Source organism: Bacillus rossius, chromosome 15 (genome assembly GCF_032445375.1).
Source record: "Bacillus rossius redtenbacheri isolate Brsri chromosome 15, Brsri_v3, whole genome shotgun sequence".
NCBI lineage: Eukaryota > Metazoa > Arthropoda > Insecta > Phasmatodea > Bacillidae > Bacillus > Bacillus rossius.
The window spans coordinates 18,122,080-18,146,213 of NC_086342.1; the positions used below are offsets into that span (position 1 = coordinate 18,122,080).

The following is a 24,134-nucleotide window of genomic DNA, read 5'->3' on the forward strand; positions in this document are numbered from 1 at the left end:
TACCGAATACATACGGTTTGCTACAGCTTTATTATTCTCAGTAAGAGCTTTGTGCGCGGTGTTTAGTTTTTGGAATATGTTTTTTATAAGTGCTGCGCAGCTCAGCGAACAAAGAGTCAGCCGGCGGCTACGCCGCGCTGTAATAGCAGCTGACCGAGTACAATGACCTTTCTCCGCGTACGGCGCGCTATCGACGGAAATTTTCCATCAATTTGCGGCCAATTTTTTTATTTTTTATTTTTTACTGTGACGCAATGTGTATGTAGCTCGTATTTGTTATAAACGCTGCAGGTTGCGACTGTATTTTAATACACTTTAACGTATTTCTTACACTTTACATATTTTTAAACTTTTATTTTATGCCTCATTTTTTACGGTTTCTGAAAACTGTATGTACGACCGAAGTGTACGTACGAACCGGGGGCCGTACGAGCGAGATTAAAAGACGTTGAAGATGTAAAGTTGACGAAGTCTGAGATAGCACGGCAGCACAAGATATCAGCGTCGACCCTGTCTACGATATGGAAACGGTAGGGACGCGATTATGAGTGCGGGGGTCATTGAAAATCGGAAAATCGGATTTAACGAAACATTGATTTAGAGTAAACATTTTCGGTAACCATAGCACTTCGTTAAATCGGGGTTCTACTGTAGTTTAAAAAATATGCGTCAACTGTACAATACTTCCGAAATTATAAAATACGTTTAAAACAGTTACCAAGACTCCGCTCCTTTTATCTAGTGAGGTTTGTGTCTCGTACCAGTATTTCGGCTAAGTTGTGACATAAATATAGTAACAGAACGTTTATACATTCGTGAGTTTACGTTTTTCCCGAGTACATTTTAGATTGCCTCCTGCTATAATTACTCGGACTTTTAAACGCCTAGGCTAAATTATTATATGTTTAGAAATAAAAGCAACTTTTCATGTTATAAAATATGTTTATTTTGCAATTTAAAATGTTCACTGCCGACTATAATAGTTACGTTTTTCACAATGTTTTTAGGCCTACCATCTTTGTTACGTGACGTAAATAGCGGGATGGATTAGATTTTTGAGACATAATTCGCGTGAAAGTATTGTATTGGATTAAATGGGAACCAAACGGGACCTGAGGAATATACAGGGTTCTTACAGGAACTTACAATTAACTTTCAAGGACTTTCCAAGGACTTTTCAAGGACTGTACAATAATTTTTCAAGGACCACAGTAAAAATAAATTATATTAGCTACATCAAATTTTTACTTAAGTAAGTCAAATTAAGTTTAGTTTCGCAACATTTCTATTTCTGCTTTTGTATTTTTAGTATGTTAAGTATGTTTTTCTACTAAATTTAATCCCTACCTAAAAACCTACGTAACATTCACACAATACCTTAGTGATTTTTATATTCTTCTAACTTCTCACATAACTGTCTGTTTACTTCAGCAAGGGATGCAGATTTTTCTTTGGCTGTTCTTCGAAGGCTGTTGGACTTTGACACCATGGTTAAACTACCGGTTGCTTCCGCCTGTTCAGAGAACCTATCAGCTGATTTTGTGAGTTCACAAATATCTGCTTCGATTCTTTGTTTCTTGGTCTTGAGTTCATCTATTTCATCTGTGATATTTTTTCGTTTTAACTTCTGCTGTTCTGTTTCTTTCTTGCGCCTTTTCTCTTCCAAAAAGCTTTGCCATTTTTGGCGTGCGCTTGCTGCTGAAGCTATCAGATCATTTGTAATGTTTACATTTGAGACACCACCAACAGATGTAACATGCTGACAAATGATTCTCTGCGAAATTACTGTACGGTCATGCATGTTTTCTACTTCAATTTGCCTGTTAACTGAGAAACCTCTCTCAACAGAGGCTTGTCCATGTGACAAAATCAGCAGCATTTTCATCACACACCATAATCCTACGTAGTTGGAACTAGAGTTTGCACTACCAAATAACAATGAATCCAAACGGTCAGCTTCAGGTTTGAAATTTCGAAACTGTGATGACGAACCAAACTCCAGAATAAAATCTTTGTAAGCTGAAAGTAATGCATCGCAGTCTGTTTCTTCAACTCGCCCTGCATCTACCAAAATTTTCAATACTAATGAAAACCGGGTAGTGCAAATTTTTTGGTCATTCATTTCTCTAGGGTCCAAACAACTGGGGTTCCTAACAACAGAATATTGTAAAGGACACTTGTTCAACAACTTTTTCACAATTTCCAAGAGAAAATCACGACATTCCATTCGTAACTGTATAATGTCACGATCCTTGCTTACATTCTTGTGAACCAAATCTTTTACTCTATTTTCTGCAGCAAATCCTAAATAGACTTTGGTTGCTGGCAAATGGTTTTCTTTCTTTGCAACTTCAACTCTGACAAGTTTGCCACAAGAATTTGCATTCTTCATAATATCATCTTTGATAAACCTTTCCATTAGGCTTCGCAGCAATTTCAACATATCTTTCCCTAAAAATGGCAGAACTGGCTTATCAGTTTGATATGCTATCAAAAATGGTTCCACTTCTTTGGCAATTGACTGAAATACTAGCAGTTTTACAGGCGTGAGTGGGTCAGCTGCCGCTTCTTTGATGGCCATGAAAGATTTGGTGTTGGGGTTGGGAACATTTTTGTCTGTTACAGACTTTACATACTTGAGCATATGAGGCCACATTTCAATAGCACGAGCTGCAACTATCGAATTCTCTATCCACCTAACAGCACAAAATTTTAAAGGAAAAAGAGTACTACTGGTCACATTCACATAATCTTCCCTCCTAGCTGGAGAGTCCTTAAAAAGATAATACATACTTGACAAAATTCTCTCCACATCCCAGGTAGATGAAACTGATCCATACTTAAATGCACCATGAAGTATGTGTAACCCACAACTGCCAGTTTGTATCACTGTTTTATTTGTGTCTTTCTTCAGTTGATCACAAACCATGTCGTAAAATTTCCAATTGACATTTGGACCATCCATGGAGAGCTGCAGTAAAGGCATGCTGGGAAGAAAAATTTCAGAACTGAGTTTTTCATACGAACTAAACATGTCTTCTGCAGTTGCATGTCCCAAGAAACTAGAGTGCATATAGCATGAGACGACTTTGTCGGTATCCCAATATCTAATATGGTAATCCAATTGCTTCTGATGAAGTTTTCGGTTAACACTCTCGTCAAAAAGCAGAACATACGAATCTTCCTTTCGAATTTTTTCCATGAGTAAGGACCTAAAATAAGGTGCTATCCCAAAACAACACATATAGGCACACTTTGTTTCTCCCAACGAAAAGCCTTTGGCAACACTGCTATCAGGAAACATTTGTCTGAACAAGGGCCCAATATCCTCACAGGACTTGTATGAAAAATGGTTACTGCATACTTTAAGGGCCCACAGAATTTCTGCTTTTAAAGTGTCCTGGCCAGTAATAAAAGAACTAATCAGGCCTACCTGCTGATCTTGAGAATTCTGGATATCTGGTTTCACGACTGCTAAACTTGTAGATTGGCCATCTTGTGAAGGCTGTTTACCACCGAGATATACTTGTATTCCAAGTTTTGGCTTCTCACTTGCCAGAGCGACATGTTTCTTCCCACCCATATGACTCGTTAACGCCGATACACCCATGTTACTGATATCGAAAACACTACTACATAAAACACATTTGGCTTTATTTCTGTCAGTCGTTTTTTGTAGCCATTTACTGAATTTTGGGTTACGTAACCACAAATCGTTAAAAGTACAGTTTCCAGGCATTTTGAGAAAAAATGTTAACAGTATCTCTCAAGTTGCATAGGTACATAAAAACACCAAAAGCACTATCAAACACGTTGAAGGAAAATAATAAGAGAAAGTGTGAAAAAATGTAGTTTTTACATACGACAGCCGCAAAAATTAAATCAAAATGCAAACAAATAGGCTATTTGATGCAAATATCAAAGCCGGCAAAAAAATCTTTTCGCAACTCGTAGGAAGTATAAACTAAAAACGAAGTCGGAACTGATATTAAAACATTTCTAGAAATAACACTTTTCCCTTTCCAATCACTCCGACAATGCCATACAATTACAGAAGCATGTAAATCCGGAAAAAGTACAAAGCAAAACCACCATCTTGCATCTAACTTCTTTTGTTTGTACCACATTTACCATACTATACCATATTTATCCTGCATATTTTAAAAATCGATACCACAACTACCACGCGATACCACATTTACTCTTGTGTACCAAACTATATCCAATAACACAGTTACGCAAAGCATTATTACGCACCATAACCGATAAATGTCGTTGCCAATAGAACACGAGAAATTCCCAAATCCATTTTTTTTTTTTTTACGAAAATTCACTCGGTTATCGTCTGTTCACGTCAAGCAAATTATATTCTAGAAATAAGAAACAAATTATGGTTTTGTATTCCTAAGCTAGGATTTTAACGATGGGAAACTAACTGGAATATTATGTTACCTGAAAATTCAAGGACTTTCCAAGGACTGGATTGAATTCAAGGACTTTTCAAGACCGTTTAAGGACATGGTAAAAGTTCCAGGACATTCCAGGACTGTACGAACCCTGAATATAGTGCAAATAACGGGAAAACGTAAATAACGGTAACGTAAATAAGGGGTTCACTGTATATATAATCCATCATTTCAGTTTTAAACTTTCACATGATTGTGAACAAATAAAAAATAAAAAAAAACATTTCTCCTCATCCGTCACTTCTGGGAAACTTGTACAGTAAAACCTCCATTAACTAATACTCTATTTAACAAAAGAAAAACCGTGCAACAAAATAAAATTTCGGTCCCTGCTGAACCTCCGTAAGATCAATACTAGGGATGGTCGGGTACCCGAAATTTCGGGCAGTGTTTCGGGTATCAAGTATACCCGAAATTCCGGGCGGGTATTTCAGTGCCCGAAAATATCGGGCACCTTGGAAAACGGCAATACCGCACGGCGCAAGTAAACAAAGCTTCTTTTTTTTTGGAACGCGCGGCAGCTGCAGGAACATGCCACGCCGCCGCCGTCCCGGCACCAGCCGGTGAAGTGAGTGTGCGTGAGAGATAAGATAAAGAAGGTGCCCGGTCAGCAAGTGTGTTTGTGGGAGGGGGAGACATAAGAGAGCGAGCCCTGCAGCAAGCGGAAGTGGTCAAGGTCAACATTTACCGTTACTCTCGCTGGCTGACTAACGATGCAACTGGTCGCCCGCCTCTCTCTCTCTCTCTCTCTCTCTCACACACACACACACACACACACACACACACACACACACACGCGCGCGCACGCACGGCGGATGCTCACTGCTCAATAGTCACAAAGTAGTGTTCAAGGCCGGTGGAGCTGCTTGCTGTGCGCGAGAAGGATTATAAGCTGACTTTAATTACACACATTGTAGTTGCGTGGCATTTGCAGAAAGTGGTTGTGAATTGTTTCTATTTAATTCATGTCATTATTTTACCAAAATGGATACCAGTGGAAGTGTAGGTCAATCAGCAGTGACAATAAACCTTCAAGCAGCTACCCAAACACAATTTAGTTAATAAGCACTTTATTTCCAAGATTAATATGCACTCTATTTTTTAGTTTAATGTTTAACTTTCATATCAGTGCGGTATAGTAAATAAATAAAAACAGTTCAGGTTTGTCAATGCAAACTTAAGTACGACTATTTTATGTTCAAAATTTATTTCATTAACTGATTTTGATGCCCGACCGAGATTGCCCGAGCCCAAAAATTTTGGACAATTACCCGCCCGAGCCCGCCCGAAGTCAAATTTCTCTGCCCGACCATGCCTACTAAATACCGAATTTTATTTGTTCCGAAGTAGTGAAATTCCCTCCACAACGAACTGCCGCTTTTGAAAAACCACGCAAAAAATAAACATCTCCTGCAAGACATCCACCAATTTTTTTTTTGCATTCACTGCTTAAAAATACGTGCGTGTAACCTTAAGATAATATGCACCGTCGCGGAAGACAATAAATAAACAAAGCATCGTGGATAACGCGTGTCGTGTGTACATGCCGCACTTTGTTTAAAATGGCGGGTACACTTAGCGCTAGTGGCGGAAACCTCCCGCACCATCGCTGTGGCGAGACGAACAACTAGTGTATTTTGAATTTCTATGGTTACAGATGCGCACACGCAAATATTTTTAACTATGGTGTAGTACAATTTCCGTTTTTTTTTCTTCAGTTTTCACTGTTGTTTATTTATTTCCACACGTAGTTACGGAAATAAACACGGTACTACTGCAAAATGAATTCTAATCCTAAAAAGCGGCAACAGATTGACTTAAAAATAAAATTAGAAATTTTAAATGCAGTTGATGAAGTTGGAAAAAAAAGAGTGATATAGCTAAACGTTTCGACATCCCGGCGTCTACACTTTCGACCATATTATCCAACCGGGAACAGATCGTAAACAACGCTTCTCTGGTAGGAACAAATCGAAAACATGTGAAAGTATGTAAAGATGATGATTTGGACAAGATAGTGATTTATTTCGACCTTATGAAACATGCCATTAAACAAGTGTATTCTATGTACTTTTTCATGTTTAATTCCTCATATTGTATTAAACAGTCAGAAAGACAGTTCTAGCCATTTATGTGAAGCTTTATGATGACTTAAAATATATTGTGCGAAACCTCCATTTAACAAACCCCTTTACAACAAACAACAAATTTTGGTCCCTTGAGATTTGTTAAATAGAGGTTTCACTGTATCCGACTCAGGGTTACCGTAGGTTTTGCAAAATGTGTGAAACATGGGAAAGTCAGGTAATTTGAAAGTGGTCATGGAAATCTTGAAAAACTCTGGGAATTTGAAAGTGTTAAAGAAAAGCTGGGCAAAGTCTAGGAATTTGAAAGTGATCAAGGGAAACTGGAAAAATTTGGGTAATTTAAAGTGATCAAGGGAAACTGGAAAAATTGGGTAATTTAAAGTGATCAAGGTAAACTTAAAATAAAATTGGGGGAAATTGTAAGCCCTCAATGAAAATTGAGAGGAAAATTTGGAATAAAAAAATGGTTATGGAAAAATTACAGTAGTCAGGGAGTTTGAAAGTGGTCAAGGAAAACCTGCAAAATTCAATGACTTTGTAAATGGTTAAGGAAAATCGGTAAATGCCAGGAAAAATATTAATTATACTGACATTATGTTGCAACCATACAAGTGGGGGAGTGAATTTTTTTCCAAAAGTTGAACTCAAATTTTTTTTTTAGATGTAACTGTATAGATTGAATGTACAGTCAAGCATTTATTATGTTTAGCTAGTTCACTAGCTGCTCAAGTAATCTATGCAGCTTTGTCATTGTTAGTAGGTGTTTTACCATCCAAACACATAGTCAAAAATTATATAGAGAAATGTACAATGTTCATTAAAATCAAAAAGTTTTTAATTCATCATGATAGTGTGCAATCAAATTTTTTTAGAAACTAAAATATGTGTTTTGATTATAAATAAAAAATATATATATTTTTAATTTATGTTTGATCCTGCTGAAATAGGTTCCCTTCTGTACCATATGTGCATTTAGAGTGAATGTTGACCCAATACCGTGTTTAATCGCATAATTGTCTCACATTTTATACTAAAATCAAGTATGAAAAGTAGGGATGCAATTTTTATGCGAATAAAGCATATTTTGAGGTAAAGTTATTCATAAAAACAAAACCTATTCATAGAAAGTACATTTATTTAAAAAGTATAATATACAAAATCACACCAAACAGTTTAAAAGTAATGCAACAAAAACATATTTTGTTCAACTTTAAATAGAAAAACAAAAAAGTGACCCAAACTAACACATAACTATTGTTGTAGTACACTTACCAAGAAAGTATGTGGGCTATCAAATGTATAACCCGACAAGATAGAGCTGGACCTTTTACTGCGCATGCGCGAGTTCCCGAGGACCGTCGAGGGGAAGTAGGGGGAGGGAGTGACTCCGCCCTTGCCCTTGTCCGTCGCGTCGGCCCGACTTACACGAACACGGTATCGTACCCACGCAGTTGGCCAGTAGCAAAGTAAACTCTGTACGAAGAAATAACTCTTCGCCGCAGCTTTGCGCGGGCAACACTCAAGTAATTAATACCTTTTGTATGTATCTGAGCTCATCTCGCTCAGTCTAAGTTGTACGCCTATTGTTAAGAATGTAAAGAGTAAGGCTAAGTATATAAACAAAAAACCCGCAACGACAAAAGGATGGCAAGAAAAAACTAAGTTATTTTTAATGTAATAACTATTGAATGAGATTATTGGGAACTAGGATTTCGTCAGCTTTTTCCAATACGCCAATCGTCTACAAAGGAAACGTAAGTTATTTAACAAGTTATTTTACAAACACGAATAACAAACTTTACTGTCAATTAAAACAAACAAGGCAGACGCCCACACACAAATAAAATAAACGCAGCGAAAAAGTAAACCCGGGGCCTGAGATACACATTTTGAGCATTTTACATTATCGGAAAGGATTTGTTATGAATTAAGAAGGCGGACACTCCAGACAAAAACGCTAGAAAGTTGAGAGTTTAAAAATCGCTATGTTGCAGTCTTGCGTCGTTCTTTGTTTAGGAACGATCACATCGTTCAACTGTTGTTTAATTTCTGGAAAACACGGTTACCATCAAGAACGCCAGAGTCGGGATTCGAACCCGTTGGCAATTAGTTTTGCAAAGGAATTTTTTAAAAGTACAAAAACATTTATAACTATGTATAACAGGGAAGTACGGTTAAAATTTATTTGAACGCGACTCACCTATTCCGAGCTCGAGTCTGAGTTCAGACATTCGGCCGTTTCTGTAGCGCTAGATCCTGTGTCACCCGAAGAACTTTCGCCACATGATGAGTCAAGATTCACTATTATCTTGTCGATTTCGATGTCCGCTATTGCATCGTTCTTGAAATATTCGGCTTCAATGTTTTTAACATGATCACAGCACTTTTTCCACTGTTCCACCGTATAGGAACAAAATAATTTCTCACACAGTTTTCGTTTATCGTCCAAAGATGTAGATATTTCCTCGCAAACTTTTGCTTTGAAATCTGCCCACACTAGTTCAATCGGATTCAAATCCGGGTGGTATGGAGGCAAACGAATGGTGTCATGGCCACACTCCTCTATTATTTGATCCACTTTGAATCTTTTTGTGCTTTGGTGGGATTTTACCAAAAGTAGCAAATCGGCTTTGGTCATGTGTGTGGAGAATTGAATGTTGTTGGCTTTTAAACAGTCTTGGATGCCAGATTTCAGAGTAGTGGTCGTAGGCTTTTTATTTATTTGGACATTGTGGTAGCTGGCATTGTCTAGAACTATGACACTATTTTCAGGTAAATTTGGAAGTAGCTTCTGTCTTACCCAGGTAGAAAAATTTTGGTAGTTCATGTCATCATGATAATCACCATACTTTTGTTTTGATTTGAAAATTAATAGAGCATTAGAAACGAAGCCTTCTTCTCCACCAGCATGCACAATTATCAAACGTGGCCCCTTGCCAATTGATTCTGTTACACATACTTCAGTGCTCGACTGCCAGCAGGAATTAACGCAATGTGTTGCATGTAGGTATGTTTCGTCAACATACACAATATTTCTACCTGCATTTCGATATTTACGAATTGTTTGTAGATACCTCCCCCTCCAAGCAGAAATTTCCGGTTTTTCTACCAAAATCTTTCTTTTTGATTGGCATTTCTTCCACCTAAATCCTATACGTTTTAACAAATGCCGCAAGTACTCTCTACTGCAATTTAAAACTCCGTCCTTTCGTAATGCCCTGGTCAGTTTCTTTAATGTTGGAATTGTTTTTCTAACGGTGAATTTTCCGTCGTATAGCGCCGCACGTAAAGTCATCTACTTCGATTCTTTTTTTTCGCTCCTTATGCTTTCCTGTGGGAGTAGAAAAACTTAAACTATTTTTGCTTTTTACTTTACCTTCTGCCAAAATTCTTTTTACAGTTGACTGAGAAACCCTTGTTGCAGCACTTGTTGCTTCGACAATGTTGTATTTCAAATTATGTAATCGCTTTTGCTCTTTCAAATGTGTCGCCACATTGTACACAATCTCCCATGCCTGTCCCCGCAACGGCGTGCCGCTTAAAATCTGTGACTTATGACCCGACGTTGATGCCATGGATAGCGTTGGATCATGTAACTAGGACCGTGAGCTGACGGCACCGGACCACTGTTTCCCGGAAGCGAGCGACAGCTCCACTGGCCCCCACCCCCGCCAGAAGCTTCGGTCACGTGACTGCAACCTCCCTCCCCAGCTCTTCCAAGGTTCTTTTGTAACTTGTCTGATTATAGTTAACTCGTTACTAGACAGAGAGTGTGCGCATTGCATGTTATTGGTGAGGTATTGATATCGATATTCGACTACGTGCACGCACTATATGGGAATCAGTATCAACATAACCAAACATGAATGATGCCAACTAGCACTAGCTACTTTTTATATGCTGTACACAGCGGCAACGAAGACGAACAGATACAGGTTATAACGTTTGAAAAGTCTTTAAAAGAAAATTTACACATCAGACAACTTCGTATTTCTGTTAATTAAATAAGTGAGCGGTAATATCCGAATTTCAACTATAAAATAATCGTTTTATACGTGAAATGAAGTTTATGGGCAACATCTTAAATGGAAAAAATAACGTATACCTTAATGTCTTATTGTAAAAATGAGGGGACAGAAACAGTGGACTACATTGAACTGGAAATTGTATTGTGCAGGTACATCTTAAAGGAGTATTGTAATTACTGTATTTTCCCATTATTACCAACAAACTGCCTGACAGTAACTTGAAAAAAGATTGCTGTTGCACAGTGCTTTTTCCTGTCATGTTTACTACCGTACACAAAATGCTCAGAATCTAACAGCGGGATCAAAAAAAATAATAAAGTCGTAATAACAGAAGCAAGCAGAGAAGGCAGCAAGTATGTCCAAGAGCAAGCAATATCACAGTGATTGGCTGCCGGGCACAGGGTGGCGGGAAGATAGGCCTGGGGCTACGGAACCATTATCTGTGGTTGGATAATGATGTGGATCAGCCGGGGGAGGGTATACTGTGCCATGTGCAGTACAGTGCTCCCAGAGAGAAATGCAGCTCAACATGCTTCAAATAAATTTTCAACAGATTTCATTCTAATTGTTTACTTTTTAATACAAATTTTTCGCAGTTCCTCGAAAAGGGGTTTTAATAATCTTGGTTGAGACCATGGGGATTTTCTGAGCATGCGTGGATTGTCATTAAAATTATTATTATTATTTCTTTTTCCAGATCCAGGACAAGACTATCTGTGCGCTCCTGGATATTCCTTGTGGGGTCTACGCAGTGGACGACAGGTGTTTGCGGACTCGAGATCAACACGTTTCCTTCGACGGTGAGCCGTACGGTAAGCGTTCCAAACTCATGGAAGAAGACGAGGATGTTTCGGAAGGTGATGAAAAACTGGCCACTGGTCAGAACGAGCTGGATTGTGATGCGAGGGTCACGAACTTCAGCCTCGACACGGAGCTGTCGGAGCGGGACAAAGACGGGGACGTGGAAAGTGCCACCGCAAAGACCGCTGAGGAAGAGAGCGAGTTTCTGCTGCAGTCGTCGGAACACGTGGACGACGAGGACGGCGCTGCGGAAAGCGACGAGCTCCCGGAGAGCACCAACACCAGCTCGCAGTCGTTCTCGGATCCGGACCAACACACCAAAGCCTTGCAGACCGTAGACGAGATAGTAAATGAGAGTTTGAAGAATTTAGAATTCAGCGTCAGCGACATGGTTCATGTCCCTCAGCGCAGCTCTTCTCATCGAGATGATGGAGGTGAGAAGGATGCCACCAGCAAGTTCTCAGTGTCATCTTATGACCCGGAAATTTCTCTTGGTGCAATGAGGGAGGGAGGCAGAACATCCTGTGGGCTTGAGGATCTTAACGACGTTAGTGGTGACTCCAGAACTTTGTACGATTCACGTGACAGTCGCAGGGAGAAAGTAGGGCTACAAACGGGCAAAGGTCATAGTTCATTTGTTGGGTCATCGCATATAAACAGAATCGGTAATAGTGTTAAATTCAAAAAAGAGTTACAAAATGAAGTTTCTCACACTGATACATCATTCTCAGAAAATGCTTCCTCACATGACTTGACCATGCATGATGATGTAGATCAGAACTTGCATGGCAGAACTCACAACGATAAGCATGATCGGTATAGGAATCATCTTCGTCATGTGAGAGGTAGCGAAGAGGCAGTGGAATCATATGATTCAGAGATGGCATTGAGGACAGTTGAAGATGATCAGCCAGTTTCGCCATCAAAAGTTGACCAACTGGAATATTCTCCAAGTGTCAAAATGGAAGTGAGCGAGGGTGAAGGGACACCCACGTACATTCTCACCGGAATCGTCGAGGAAAACGAAGAAGATGGCGAGGTGACACAGGAACATTTCAGTTTCCATCAGGAGATGAACGAAGACGGTGCGAGCGTGGACTTCAACACGGAATTAGGTTTACCTAGCATCAAAGACGATGGAGCGGCATCTGTGAAAGCAGAAAACGGAAGTTCTAGTTCGTTCGTCCCCGAGATGGCGGAGCAAGTCAAGTGCGAGGAGCCCGCGGTCAGTTCGACAACGTATCGCTCGCAGCAGCAGGCTTCCGCGAGCGAATCGTCGGGGCAGATGTTCGGACCCGTGGAGACCCTGGCGGACATGGGCGGGGCGGACCAGGAGGGCAAACCCGCGACGTTCCAGCCGAGCGAGAACCCCCTGAACACTAGGCCGTTCCACTCGAGCGTCGGCCCGTCGAACGGCAGGCAGTTCCAGCTGCAGTGCGGGTCGGAACCGGACTTCATGGAGGTGAGCCTCGACGAGTCGGGCCCCGAGCTGGACTTTGAGGCTCTCAGCGAGGAGTTCAACCAGAACACCAGGCACAGCTGATCCCGAGTGAAGCGGTCTCCTTCCTCGTCCCCGAGCGCACACACGTGAGCTTCCTTTCCCGAGAAGGTTGCGCGTGCATCTTCCGACTGTGGCACTCCTTTCTGTCCAAAGCAAAGTTACCAATGTTAACTAACCATAGTTGGGGTCGCCCTGTCAATAGTTGTGAACACGAGAACATAACGCTCAGTGTGTTGTGTGGCTTTGACTACCTGCCATATTGTACAATATGTGGTCACACGTAAGAATAATGAAGCTTTCGTTTATTACCTTTAAAAATGTGCATTGCCGTATACACGTACTTGCAAAAGAGTGCAGAAAAATGACGTGATTAATGCCACGTAAACTTTATAAAATCTGGTATAGCATCTTACTTTCATCTGGGTGTATATATGTAGAATAAATAGTGCTTGTTTGTAGTAGTTTTAGTGTACAATGTTTTATATTCAAATAGGGGTGAGAAGAAGGTCTTTGAATTAGTTGACATTTTTTGGGTTCAGAATATTTGTTTCATTTTGACCATTTTTACAGACAAGATTATTTATGCACTTGTAGTAATTGATAAGTGATGCTGATGAATCTGACTGACCTTAATTGTTAATATAAGAATCTTTCAGGCATGTATAGAAATATAAGTGCACCTACTTTGCATTTAGAATTTTGGAACTCATCAAAAGGAATACATTATTCTAAAATGATTATGCTATCAGTCCAGTGATAGTGTCAAATTATTATTTTATAGTTCTTTGTGTTAAGTCTGAATTTAAATCCAGCAAAAAAAAAGGATTCTTTTCATTTGGTGAAACTTGTAATAGATTTCTTAATTTTTTTTGGGGGTCTGTTATTACTATAAATTAAATCACTTTGTTTACATACGGTGTGTCTACAGGTCACGAAAGACATGAAAGAGTAACCAAACAAAAGGACTGGTCACAATAGTTACATAAAAGTTCCAAAATAAACAGTACGGCTGTTGGAAGTCACAAAACTTTAATTTTCAGCTGCCTTTTGCTAATTTACATGTGGTTTTTTGACACTGCACTTCAGTGTACAGTTGCACTAGCACATCAAATTTAAATACTTGCAGACTATCCAGTTAAAACATGTGGAAACTATTGCTGAAAAGTTTTTAACTTTCTAACATAAAAAAATAAGCATATTCCTGCAAATAGTAGAGCCATTTCCTATTATGTTTTATTTTGCTTATTGTAAAAGATAAATGACCCTGTGATATAAATTATAAGAAAAAGACTATTTAAATGTTCTGTAAAAGTTCTGAAATTATTTCACCAGTACAAAAGGAAGTACATACTGTAAACATGAGAGATAAACTGAAAAACAGATACTTTCAAGCAGTGCGCATGGGCAAAACCAATGGTGTTACTGTCGGATAAATAATTAAAAAATGTGAAGTTAAGTGCTTATGAGTGTGGGAATAATTTACTTGGTGCTTGTGATTTGTAGTAGAGCATGAGCTGATTTTGTATTTACTTGCTGAGAAATTAATTAATTAATGATGGAAAAGAATATTTGTACACATTTGTAACTTGTTTTTCCAGGAAGCATGTATGGTAGATGAGTGAAGTACTTAGGCAACTAGAATGGTCAGGGGAAAAAAATCTTTGCAGGTTAATCAAGTTAGTATTATTTTGCTTCTTTTATGACCATGCCTTGTTCAATTTTTGAAGTTAGCAATCAGAGAAAAATGCATGTTCCTTCAGTGCATGTATACGAAGCTTTTAAAACAGAGTTATTAAGTTTTTTTTGAAATGTTAAATCAGAAAATGCTATTTTGAATGGCAATTTACTTTTTGGCCAAAGGAACTGCAGTTTACTAACTTCAGGCTGTATTTCACACGGCCAGTTGATTAATTCATTTTCTTGTCATTATTATTAAGGGATTTTCCTGTAAATTTATCTTGCATTTGTTTGACCATAAATTTTTCTCCACAGACAGTTACTGAAAGTTATTTTCGATTTGTTATAAGGTCACAGAAGTGATCATAATTATTAGGAACAATAAAACCAAAATAACACTGTAAAGCATTTCAATACACTATATATATAACACTGAAATGTGAGTTAATACACCATAAACCACAAAATGCAACTCAATTCATTAAATTAATCAGTAATTTTAATGAAAACTTAATGTAGTTTATTTAGCATTAAGTTTGTACCAAAATGTATGTATAATAAAAAGACTTAATTTTTTAAAATTTATTTTGCAACTGTTATTAGTAACTCATTTTTACATTACAACATTGGTACATTTTTCAAAATTTTTAATAGTTGCTGTTTATTTTTATTGTTCCAAATGGTTAGAGATGCTTACTACCAATTATTATTATATTGTAAAAGTGAATTTTGTATCAGTCTTAACACCACTGTTTTGTGAAGCATTCAAGTGTCATAGTTTTGAATAATGTGGTATCATTATGAACAAAACAGAATTCATAAAAATTAAAAAACAAAAACACCGAAATCTCCTATGTTATAAACAAAATTAGCCTTAAAATAAGAACATAAAAAAAATCTGGTCTCTAATAATTATGAACACTTATTTGACTTTTTTTTTTTATAGATATTAGATAATGGTTAGTAAATATCTATTGAGAAAATTTAAGACCAAACTTAAAATGCAAGGCACCCATTGCGATAAATTTACATGAATAGCCCTCTATTAATAGTAATGGCAATAAAATAAAATAATCGACCACAAAAAGCTGATCACCAATGGTGATGGTGCATTTTGAACAAGGACTTCAAGCCAAAATGTTAGTGCTTGTTACGCCTCTGCGAAGCTTCGACTAAGTGAATCAATCGAAGCTCTTTTTAATATTTGATTTTACTTTGCTCGGAAATGTGCTATTCGTTTTATATGAAGTTTTGCATTTGATGTGAAGCTGGGAATTTGTTGCAGAACTTTAAAACATGGAAGCTTAAGATTTGCTCGTGAAAATACATATCTAGCTTTTTGTGTATGTTTGTTTTGCACAAATAAGTTGGTTACTTGAAAAAAAAAAATCAAATGTGGCACTCAGGTTTCTTTTCATAAATGCTCAATACCTATTTATATTATGCATGGATGGTTTATGGTTTTTATTGATATTATATACATATATCAGTTCATGCATTACAAACATTAAAATATATATATTTTTTTATTTCAATCCAGTATTTTATAAAATGTATGTGTACACAGCTTTGCTGAGAACAATATTAACAATTTGATTTGACTTCACCAATATTTTAAACATTCAATTTGATATTCGCTTAGCATATAAAAAAAAACTATGTATTGTTCACATAGACCTAGTGTTTGTTCAGATTCAGCTGATAACTTCCACTTTGCATGCACTCACCATATGTCAGTATGTACCTGTAATAGATTTTAAGGTCACTGGATAATTAATTTTTTTTTTGCAAACAATTTAATTTGTAAGTTTTCAGCCTGTCATGCTTAGCTGTATTATAATATGCATGAGATTTTCTCATGTTATATAACATACAGTTTGTAAATAATATAGTTTAATTTTTTTTACTGTACATATTAACGGTTTAGTTTTTGTGATGTACATTTTGCAGCGTTGTGTGAAAATCTGAAAATTGTACCACAAAGTTGTAGCATTTCAGAAATGTAGGTTTCATTCATAATGTATGTGGATGTTCATGTAACTTTGTCTTAATGACTAACCCACATTGGGTTTTATGTTGGTTATCTTGGCCGTAGAGAAATTTATCATCTCACTTCTTGCAGAATTTTCAAATTTTGGCCTAGTTTATGAACAAACCAACCTATCATTGTCATCTTTTTTTATAAAATGGTGTTAAAAAAATTAATAATTTATGTTGGTAATAAGTTAATTTTTCACTTAAAATAAATACATTGTTTATATTGGTTGCTTTAATCAGTATTTGTTTTTCTCTGGACAGACTGTATTATTTTCTCACTATGTTTGCTGCTGAGAGAGATAGTTTTTGTTATTTTGCTTTAGCTCAAAAATTGTTTGAAATCCCAAACTTTTTGCCAGTAGACAAGTAATGTTGTATTTATTAAATAATTCTTTTAGTGTGCATTATTTTGTATTATTTGGTATGTGTAGAGAGAAGTAAAATATTTACTAAGATTGCTGTAGGTGTCTTCAACTTTCTTCGGCATGGTTTCTTGTAATAAATATTTTTTTCTCTCATTTTATGTCACTGGTTTGCATTGTATTGTTAGAAGGTAATGGAAACATATTTAAGTACCAAAGATGTCTAAAAATTAATTGACGTTAAAAGAGATGGTGGTTGTTTCTGAATATTTTCTTAAAGAGTGTTTCAAAAGGTCCTTGAAAAGTGCATTTTATTTGAAGGGGCATCAGCCATTTTTTGTTGGCCTTCCAAATAGTTGCAAGGACAGTGCAGCCTTTAGTGAAAACTCAAATGGTTCGTGACCTTTCATGCATTCTTGTGGTTTTTCAGTGGCTTGTGGCACTCCCTTTTGTGGAAGTGTGACCATAGTAGTTGAGCCAGCTAACTGGTGTCCAGGTTTTTTTCTGTTTTTGTGTTATTGTCAATTGATAAACTTGGAACAGGAGCAAATTAAAAAATTGCTTAGAAATTGATTGTGAAGAATATGTAAACACAAACAACTAACCATTGATAATGTACATATTTCTTTTTTGATACACCATGTTGTGTTAGTGCCGAGATAATTCAGATATCCTTTCATAGCAAGTTTCTCACTAAATGCATTGATGAAGGACATATTGTTACTATTAGAAAATGGCCAGTGTATGAAAAAAACCCACACAAAACTCCATAAAATAGCATAAATTACTATAATTTTTATGAATGCACAGGTATTGTGATGAAAATTAAAAAATTTGATATCTCCTAAAGTATTTGGAATTTATCTCGGCCGGGTTTAATGAAAAGAAGAAGTTAAAGAGCACAGAATAAAAGTATTTTTGGATTAAAAAAATTTTTTTTTTAACACATATTGCCCAACTACATATTTACCAAATAAATTTCTGTGATTTCTTTGCATAGTTAGTTTGTAAGTTCTTGTGTGTACTGTTTTGAGCCTCTGCTTTTTTTTTGTTTAAATTTAAAAAAATGTGTTTAAAGATCTCAATACCCATAGTCAGTTCTTACAACATTTTGCAGTTAAATTAATTGCACGATTATGCATTTGTTCCATAATCAATAAGTTATAATTTATGTATTTTTAATGCTGCCTTTACCATTATAAAAATATTATTATTTGATTTTTGCCAGAAGAGATGATATATGAACCTGCCTACCTTGTATGTATTGCGCATTTAATTTTTAATTTTGAAATTCATTGACTCATACAAACTTTAAATAAGTATTATAGGCCAAAATTGAAAGGGCTATTGAAAAAAGTGAAAACATGGAAAAAAAAATTTTACTACACACAAAAACTTTTACACCATTTTAAACCACTGATACCACCACCGATACCCGATGCTACATTTATGTATTTATCATTTACATACACACCCACCCCTCAAAATAATGCTCTAATTAGTTCCAGGAAAATAGTGTGTTAATCGTTTTGCCCATAAGAGGGTATGTTAATCAAAGTAATTAGTTTTCCAATCAGGTAAGTTTGCCTGCTGACTACCATTTTAATCAAGGCAATGCTTCAGTTAAGATTAAAGATTAATTTGCAGTACAAATATACGTCTATATATATTTGAAGTACATATAAAAATGTTGAATAACATTTTGAGACTAAACAACCTAAAATTAAATTTAAAAAATTAACAACCACATTGTTTACATACTGTAATATGGCTTGAGCATAGCATTCCTAAGTAGGCGCTAACTACATTTCTGAGTTACAAAATAATAATGTTATTAATGTAGAAGATATATTTCAGTTCTAATAAGAATTTAAAAAGCATAAACTGAATGTTTTTTATTATTAAATCGGTTAACATAATTCCAATGCCCGACTTATTTACCCATTTCATGTCTGCCGTGATTTGCCATTAGCGCATAGTAGTAAATGCAAGGTAAACTAGTGTTGAAACATTGGAAGCTTCTAGCATTACTCTCCAGAGATCCTGCTGACATGCGGGAGGCATAAAATAAATGTTGGCTGAACACGTGGGCTTCATCAAAAATAAATACACAATGAAGGAAGCGAATAGCTATCAAGGAAAGAGTAAAATATAGTTTTGTTGATTCATCACGTTATTAATGTGTTGCATTGTATTTAATGCTACACAAGTGCTATTGCCATTGTGTGCCCATGGAAATAACAATTCACGTAAGAAAAAACAGCGCTACTTCGAATCTTGACTGCGCTACTCAGAATCTTGCCGTGATTTATTGGCATCATTACTTCAAAACTGCACTAATCAAACAGCATTACGTTGAGGGGCGGGTGTAATATATATTTAACATTTATAATTACTGGCCACACTTTATAAACAATAGAAACATAATTTTTTTTATTAATTTGTTAGTGAATACCATTATGTTGTTATAAAATAAATACGTAATCTAAAATTAAAGCAAGCTCTAGGAAAGACTCTACATCTCGTATTTATTAGGTAAACATAATGTTATTTATTCATAGTTAACTAGCAGGCACTTAATAATTATGTATTAATATTTGCCTTTTTAAAAACACAAGTTGATTGAAATTATCTGGCAGCGAACAGCGAAGACGATCTGTGATCGGTCACAATCATAAAACAAAGCAAGTATTTGAAAAACTAATTTGTTCAGGTAATTTTTTTTTCTGTGCCACTGATACCTTGTGATTGGCTGAGATCTGATACCAGTATCTTGTATCGGAACAGCCCTAGTTTTGTACGAGTTCGTTAGTCAAAAGTAACACATCATCTTGATTCCCTCTCGCCATGCGCCATCTGTGTGATGTTCCTTGAATTCCCAGCACAGCATGCGGAACTATCACATGACATTGTCGCTGCACACCCAATTCAGTCTGTTCTGTAGCCTTCCGCTAGCAGCTTGCGGCAAAAATGTGGCGTGCATTGATCCGCTGCTTCTCAATGTTGACTGACCAGCCATTCAGAAGGTAGGTCTGAGATTGGTGCTTGTAATCAACAGATCCTGTAGAGGCTGGACTGTAACTTATTTATTGAGCAATGATGCTTTAAAATTTCCCAAGAAAATGTCTTGCTTTTCCAAAGTAAAATTTATTTTCAGCAGGTATTAAAAATGGATTATAATCATTCTGAATTAGTGAAATAAGCGAAAATCGGTGATTACATCTGTAAGGGCCAAATTGCTGTACTACTGTCATAATTATTATACTACCACTACTATTTATTTCTAAACGTACTAATGTGTTATAATTTCACACTACCCTCAGTGGCAAAGCTTTATCGTCATCTCTGAAATTTTATAATGCAAACACGTCTGTAAGACAACATATGTGTAATCTAATACAGCTCAAAAGTAACTAAAGAACTGAAATTTTCTTCATACTTGATGGCCAAATGTGACTTTTAATTTTTGAATTTTTTTCAGTTATTATTATTCCCCCCCCCCCCCCCCCCCCCCAATATAATGTAATATTGCCATTTCAATGTTTTCAAAAGGTATTTTCAAGTCTGCATTGTCTTCCACTGTGCCCTAGTTGGTGTTGCGATGGAGCACAAACCTTGTAAATTACGTAATTAAGTTCAATTCATTCTTCGAGGTTCCCTGGTAACTTTTACTCTCTGCAAAGCGCTAGGTAGGCATGGACCAAGGCTGCTACCAGACTATCACGCCATTAGTGTTAGTGAGACCATGTATCACAAAGATCCTACAAATCTATGGGCACATTTATTAATCAGTTGCCCCTTTATGCTTACGTTATGTTTATGTTAGTCATTCAGACATGCAAAGGGGTACAGTGGTTGGAGGTTCTGATCGCTTGCCTGGCAGTATTAAATCCAGATATTTTTTATCCGCCTTGTAAGGAAATGTGGGGGGCGTTGCAGCGGATTTTTCTAGTGTATTCCCCATTTCCCCATGCCCATGCATTCTGTCAATGATCCGTTCTTGTCCCGCAACCTCTCACCGTCTTGATGTCGATCCGATGTTCAACACTAATGCAGTTATTATTCATTTATTCGTACATACATGCCGGAGATGGTAGAACTTCCGAGAGCTGGGCTGGAATCTCGGACAGTGTCCCAGCTGAAGAAAAGAGTTTCGATGAGTGCTGTAGTAACTCGTCAGTGGTCCGTGCACTAGTGTGGATTTCTAGAACAGCCTGAAATTTTGTGTTTTCACTTTAGAGATTTTTTTTTTTTTACAATTTTTCTTCGTTCTTTGTTAATTTAATTTTTTTTCTGTGATTTTCGACCACGTTTACCCGATCTTAATGGCAATGGCTGTTGCATTGTTGATGCTTTGCGTAATTTACTTTCAGATCTTGAAATAGTTTTTCTTGTAATAATTATTGCTGTCATAATATTGGCACAGAATTGGTTAAGTAAATGTGAATTTGAAGAAGTTGTTCAATCCAAGATGGCACCTTTGGTTTTATATTTCTTCCGGTTTTTATTTTGTTTCATATGTTGGTTCGTGAAATTCAATTCAGTTTGCTTTCCATTCGAGGCATGCCCACGAGGAGGGGCATGTCTAATGAGCAGTCGAGTGTGTTCTGGCAGGTTCAGGACTTTGGTCGTACTGAAACAGTGAACTAAATAGTTTGTGGAAATACAAAAGAAAATCAAAAATACAGTACAGTTAAACCTCGCCCATCTGGAGTAACTGGAGCCAAAGGCAATCTGGACAAACGAAAATACGGATAACCCACGTAATATGGGTGACGTGTAAAATAACGTTTTTAAATAAGCACGCTTACCATTTACTATGGTAAAAGACTATGTTTTGTAACAAAAAAATACATAGTATGCATGCCCTACATTATTTAAAAGTCATTTAAAAATATAAAACTAATTTTTCACAATAATTTCTTAACATAGAAATTTTGTCAACTTCTGTTTAGTAGGGCGTATGAATCAAGCGTTGTCAGGTACATTGTGTGCTAACCGTCTCTGTTTGCATAGATGTACAATTGTCATTTTTATGTGAACATTAAATAAAATGTCTACAAATCTGATTAGGATCGAGTGCCCAAGAAAAGAGGTTTTACCTTGTAATGATATTTAAGTAATTTGGAATAAGCCAACTAAGGCCCTGTTGTTTCTCTCTGATATCACGTTGCTTCCACGGTCAAGCAACGCCCGAATTCACCCAGAATAAAATCAGAACGCGAATGACTCACTCTGCACGGGACTACAGAATTTGCCCAACCAAAGTATGGCGGATTAGAGATTGCCATCCATCGGCTTTCTTGCTGAAATGATTGCCACAGAAGCAAGTTAACATCTTTTATATTCAGGATTAGAGACAAGATTTCAAGGTTTTATTTTTACCCCAATTTTGTTTTTAAAACAGAATTGTTATTTTTTTATTTTTATAAAAGCTGTTTTGTAATACGTATTCCACCAACATTTATACGCTGCATTCATTGGTCTAAACAGGTACATTCAGAACAACAAAAATAAATAATGAACTTTTGTGCTTTAAAAATGTTCCAATAAGAAATGCACAATAAAACAAATTAAATTAATTTTTCCGATCTATGCACTTTGGTACAATTTTTTTTTTGTGGAAATGACATTCTTTTAATTTCAGACATCAAAAGATTACTTTTTTTTTAATGATCTGAAAATAAGTTTGGGTTTAATGCTACTTATCTCCACGATATAACTTGCATTTCGGTACTAGTATTTGGTGTATTATCTTGCATTTTGGTGTTGTGTTTTGGTTTTATTGCAATTAAAAAAAAAATAATTAACTATATATTACTGTCCCCATTCATGATTAATAATAATACTTCTGATAAAAAGTTTGACGTAGCTTGAAATTAAATCTTTTGCATGTACCGGTCAGTTTACTTAAAAAAGAGAGGCTCCCTATGGATAATGCATTGCTGAATAGATGCTTTCAGTGTTAATATGTAGTTTATATTATTAAATTTTGTGGAGTGGTTTACAAGTGATTCCTCAGTTACATTTTTTTTTTTTCAGTGACTGTATCCTTTCTGCATATTGCTGTGGTTTATCAGGCTGGCCAACGAACTGCGTACTGACTTAAAAATGTTTTGTACTGTAGTACTGAAGAGCATGACTGTGCTTATGGGAAGGGTTTGTAATTATTTGAACAGTTTATTGTTCAAACAACTGGACAGTGTATTTGTGATAAGTTTAACAGTATTTGTTTTGTCAAAAATATTTGATTGCACATTTGTTGGTTAGATGAATGCGATATGGTGTATTGTTAAAGAGTACAAATTTGTTTTTTAATTCTTTGTTGAGAGTGATAAGTATTTTGAACAAAATGAGCAATTTGCACAAAATTGTGATCCCATTTACTTTCACGAATAACATGTTTAAATTTTTTTATGGGGTGTTAATGTTTTGGTGAATTTACGTAAAATATGTAAAAATGTTCAAATTTAAACTACAAACTTACCTAATAAATAGCTTGTTTTGCCTGTTAACATACTGGAATCTCATATGTATCATAACATTGAAACAATTTTCATTTCTGTCAGTGTACAATAGTTTACAATAATATGTAGTGATTTATATTTTGGCTAAACATATTTTCTATAAATTCTTGATTTAATTTGTTGTGTCAAGGTATGATAATTGTAAATATTTACATACAACAGTTGCAAAATTTGTATGTTTCAGGAACAATATTGTATATTGTTGACTAAAAATTTGTATTGCAAATATGTAAATTAAATGGAGATTTATTTAATGAAGATTCTGAAATAATTTTTATTTTATTTTGCAATACTAAAGTTGTATAGGAAATTCTAGATTCACAAATTAACTAAGCCAGTTGTAGTAGTAAAAAGCTTGCTTATGCGTTATGCCTTGTACAGCGCTTCAGAGGAAACAACACAATTTGAAAACTGCTTAAGATATCCAATTGGGGTCTGTTCTTGAAAATCATTTAAGAGTACACTGAAGGCGGGTGAGTAGTTCTGTTTCCGTATTTTGTTTTTAAACTGTATTTTGGAGAGTGAAAATGGTGGCTAACAGCTGTGTTTTCAGGATAATTTTCAGACATGTAGATTTTTGAAAGCACTCAAGCAACTTGCATTACATCTTTACCTTCAATTCTCAGCCATATAACATTGTGGTTACTA

The 24,134-nt window shown here is 36.2% G+C and overlaps 1 protein-coding gene across 1 annotated transcript in view; it reads left to right on the top strand.

The window, feature by feature from the left end:
* Positions 1–23,744, top strand: part of LOC134539647 (uncharacterized) — a 43,042-nt gene extending 19,298 nt beyond the window's left edge. The window contains exon 8 of the mRNA XM_063381833.1: positions 11,279–23,744. Within this exon, the coding sequence (XP_063237903.1) occupies positions 11,279–12,925 (1,647 nt within the window). The 3' untranslated portion in view covers positions 12,926–23,744. The remainder of the gene's footprint in view (positions 1–11,278) is intronic.
* The last annotated feature ends 390 nt before the right edge of the window (positions 23,745–24,134 follow it).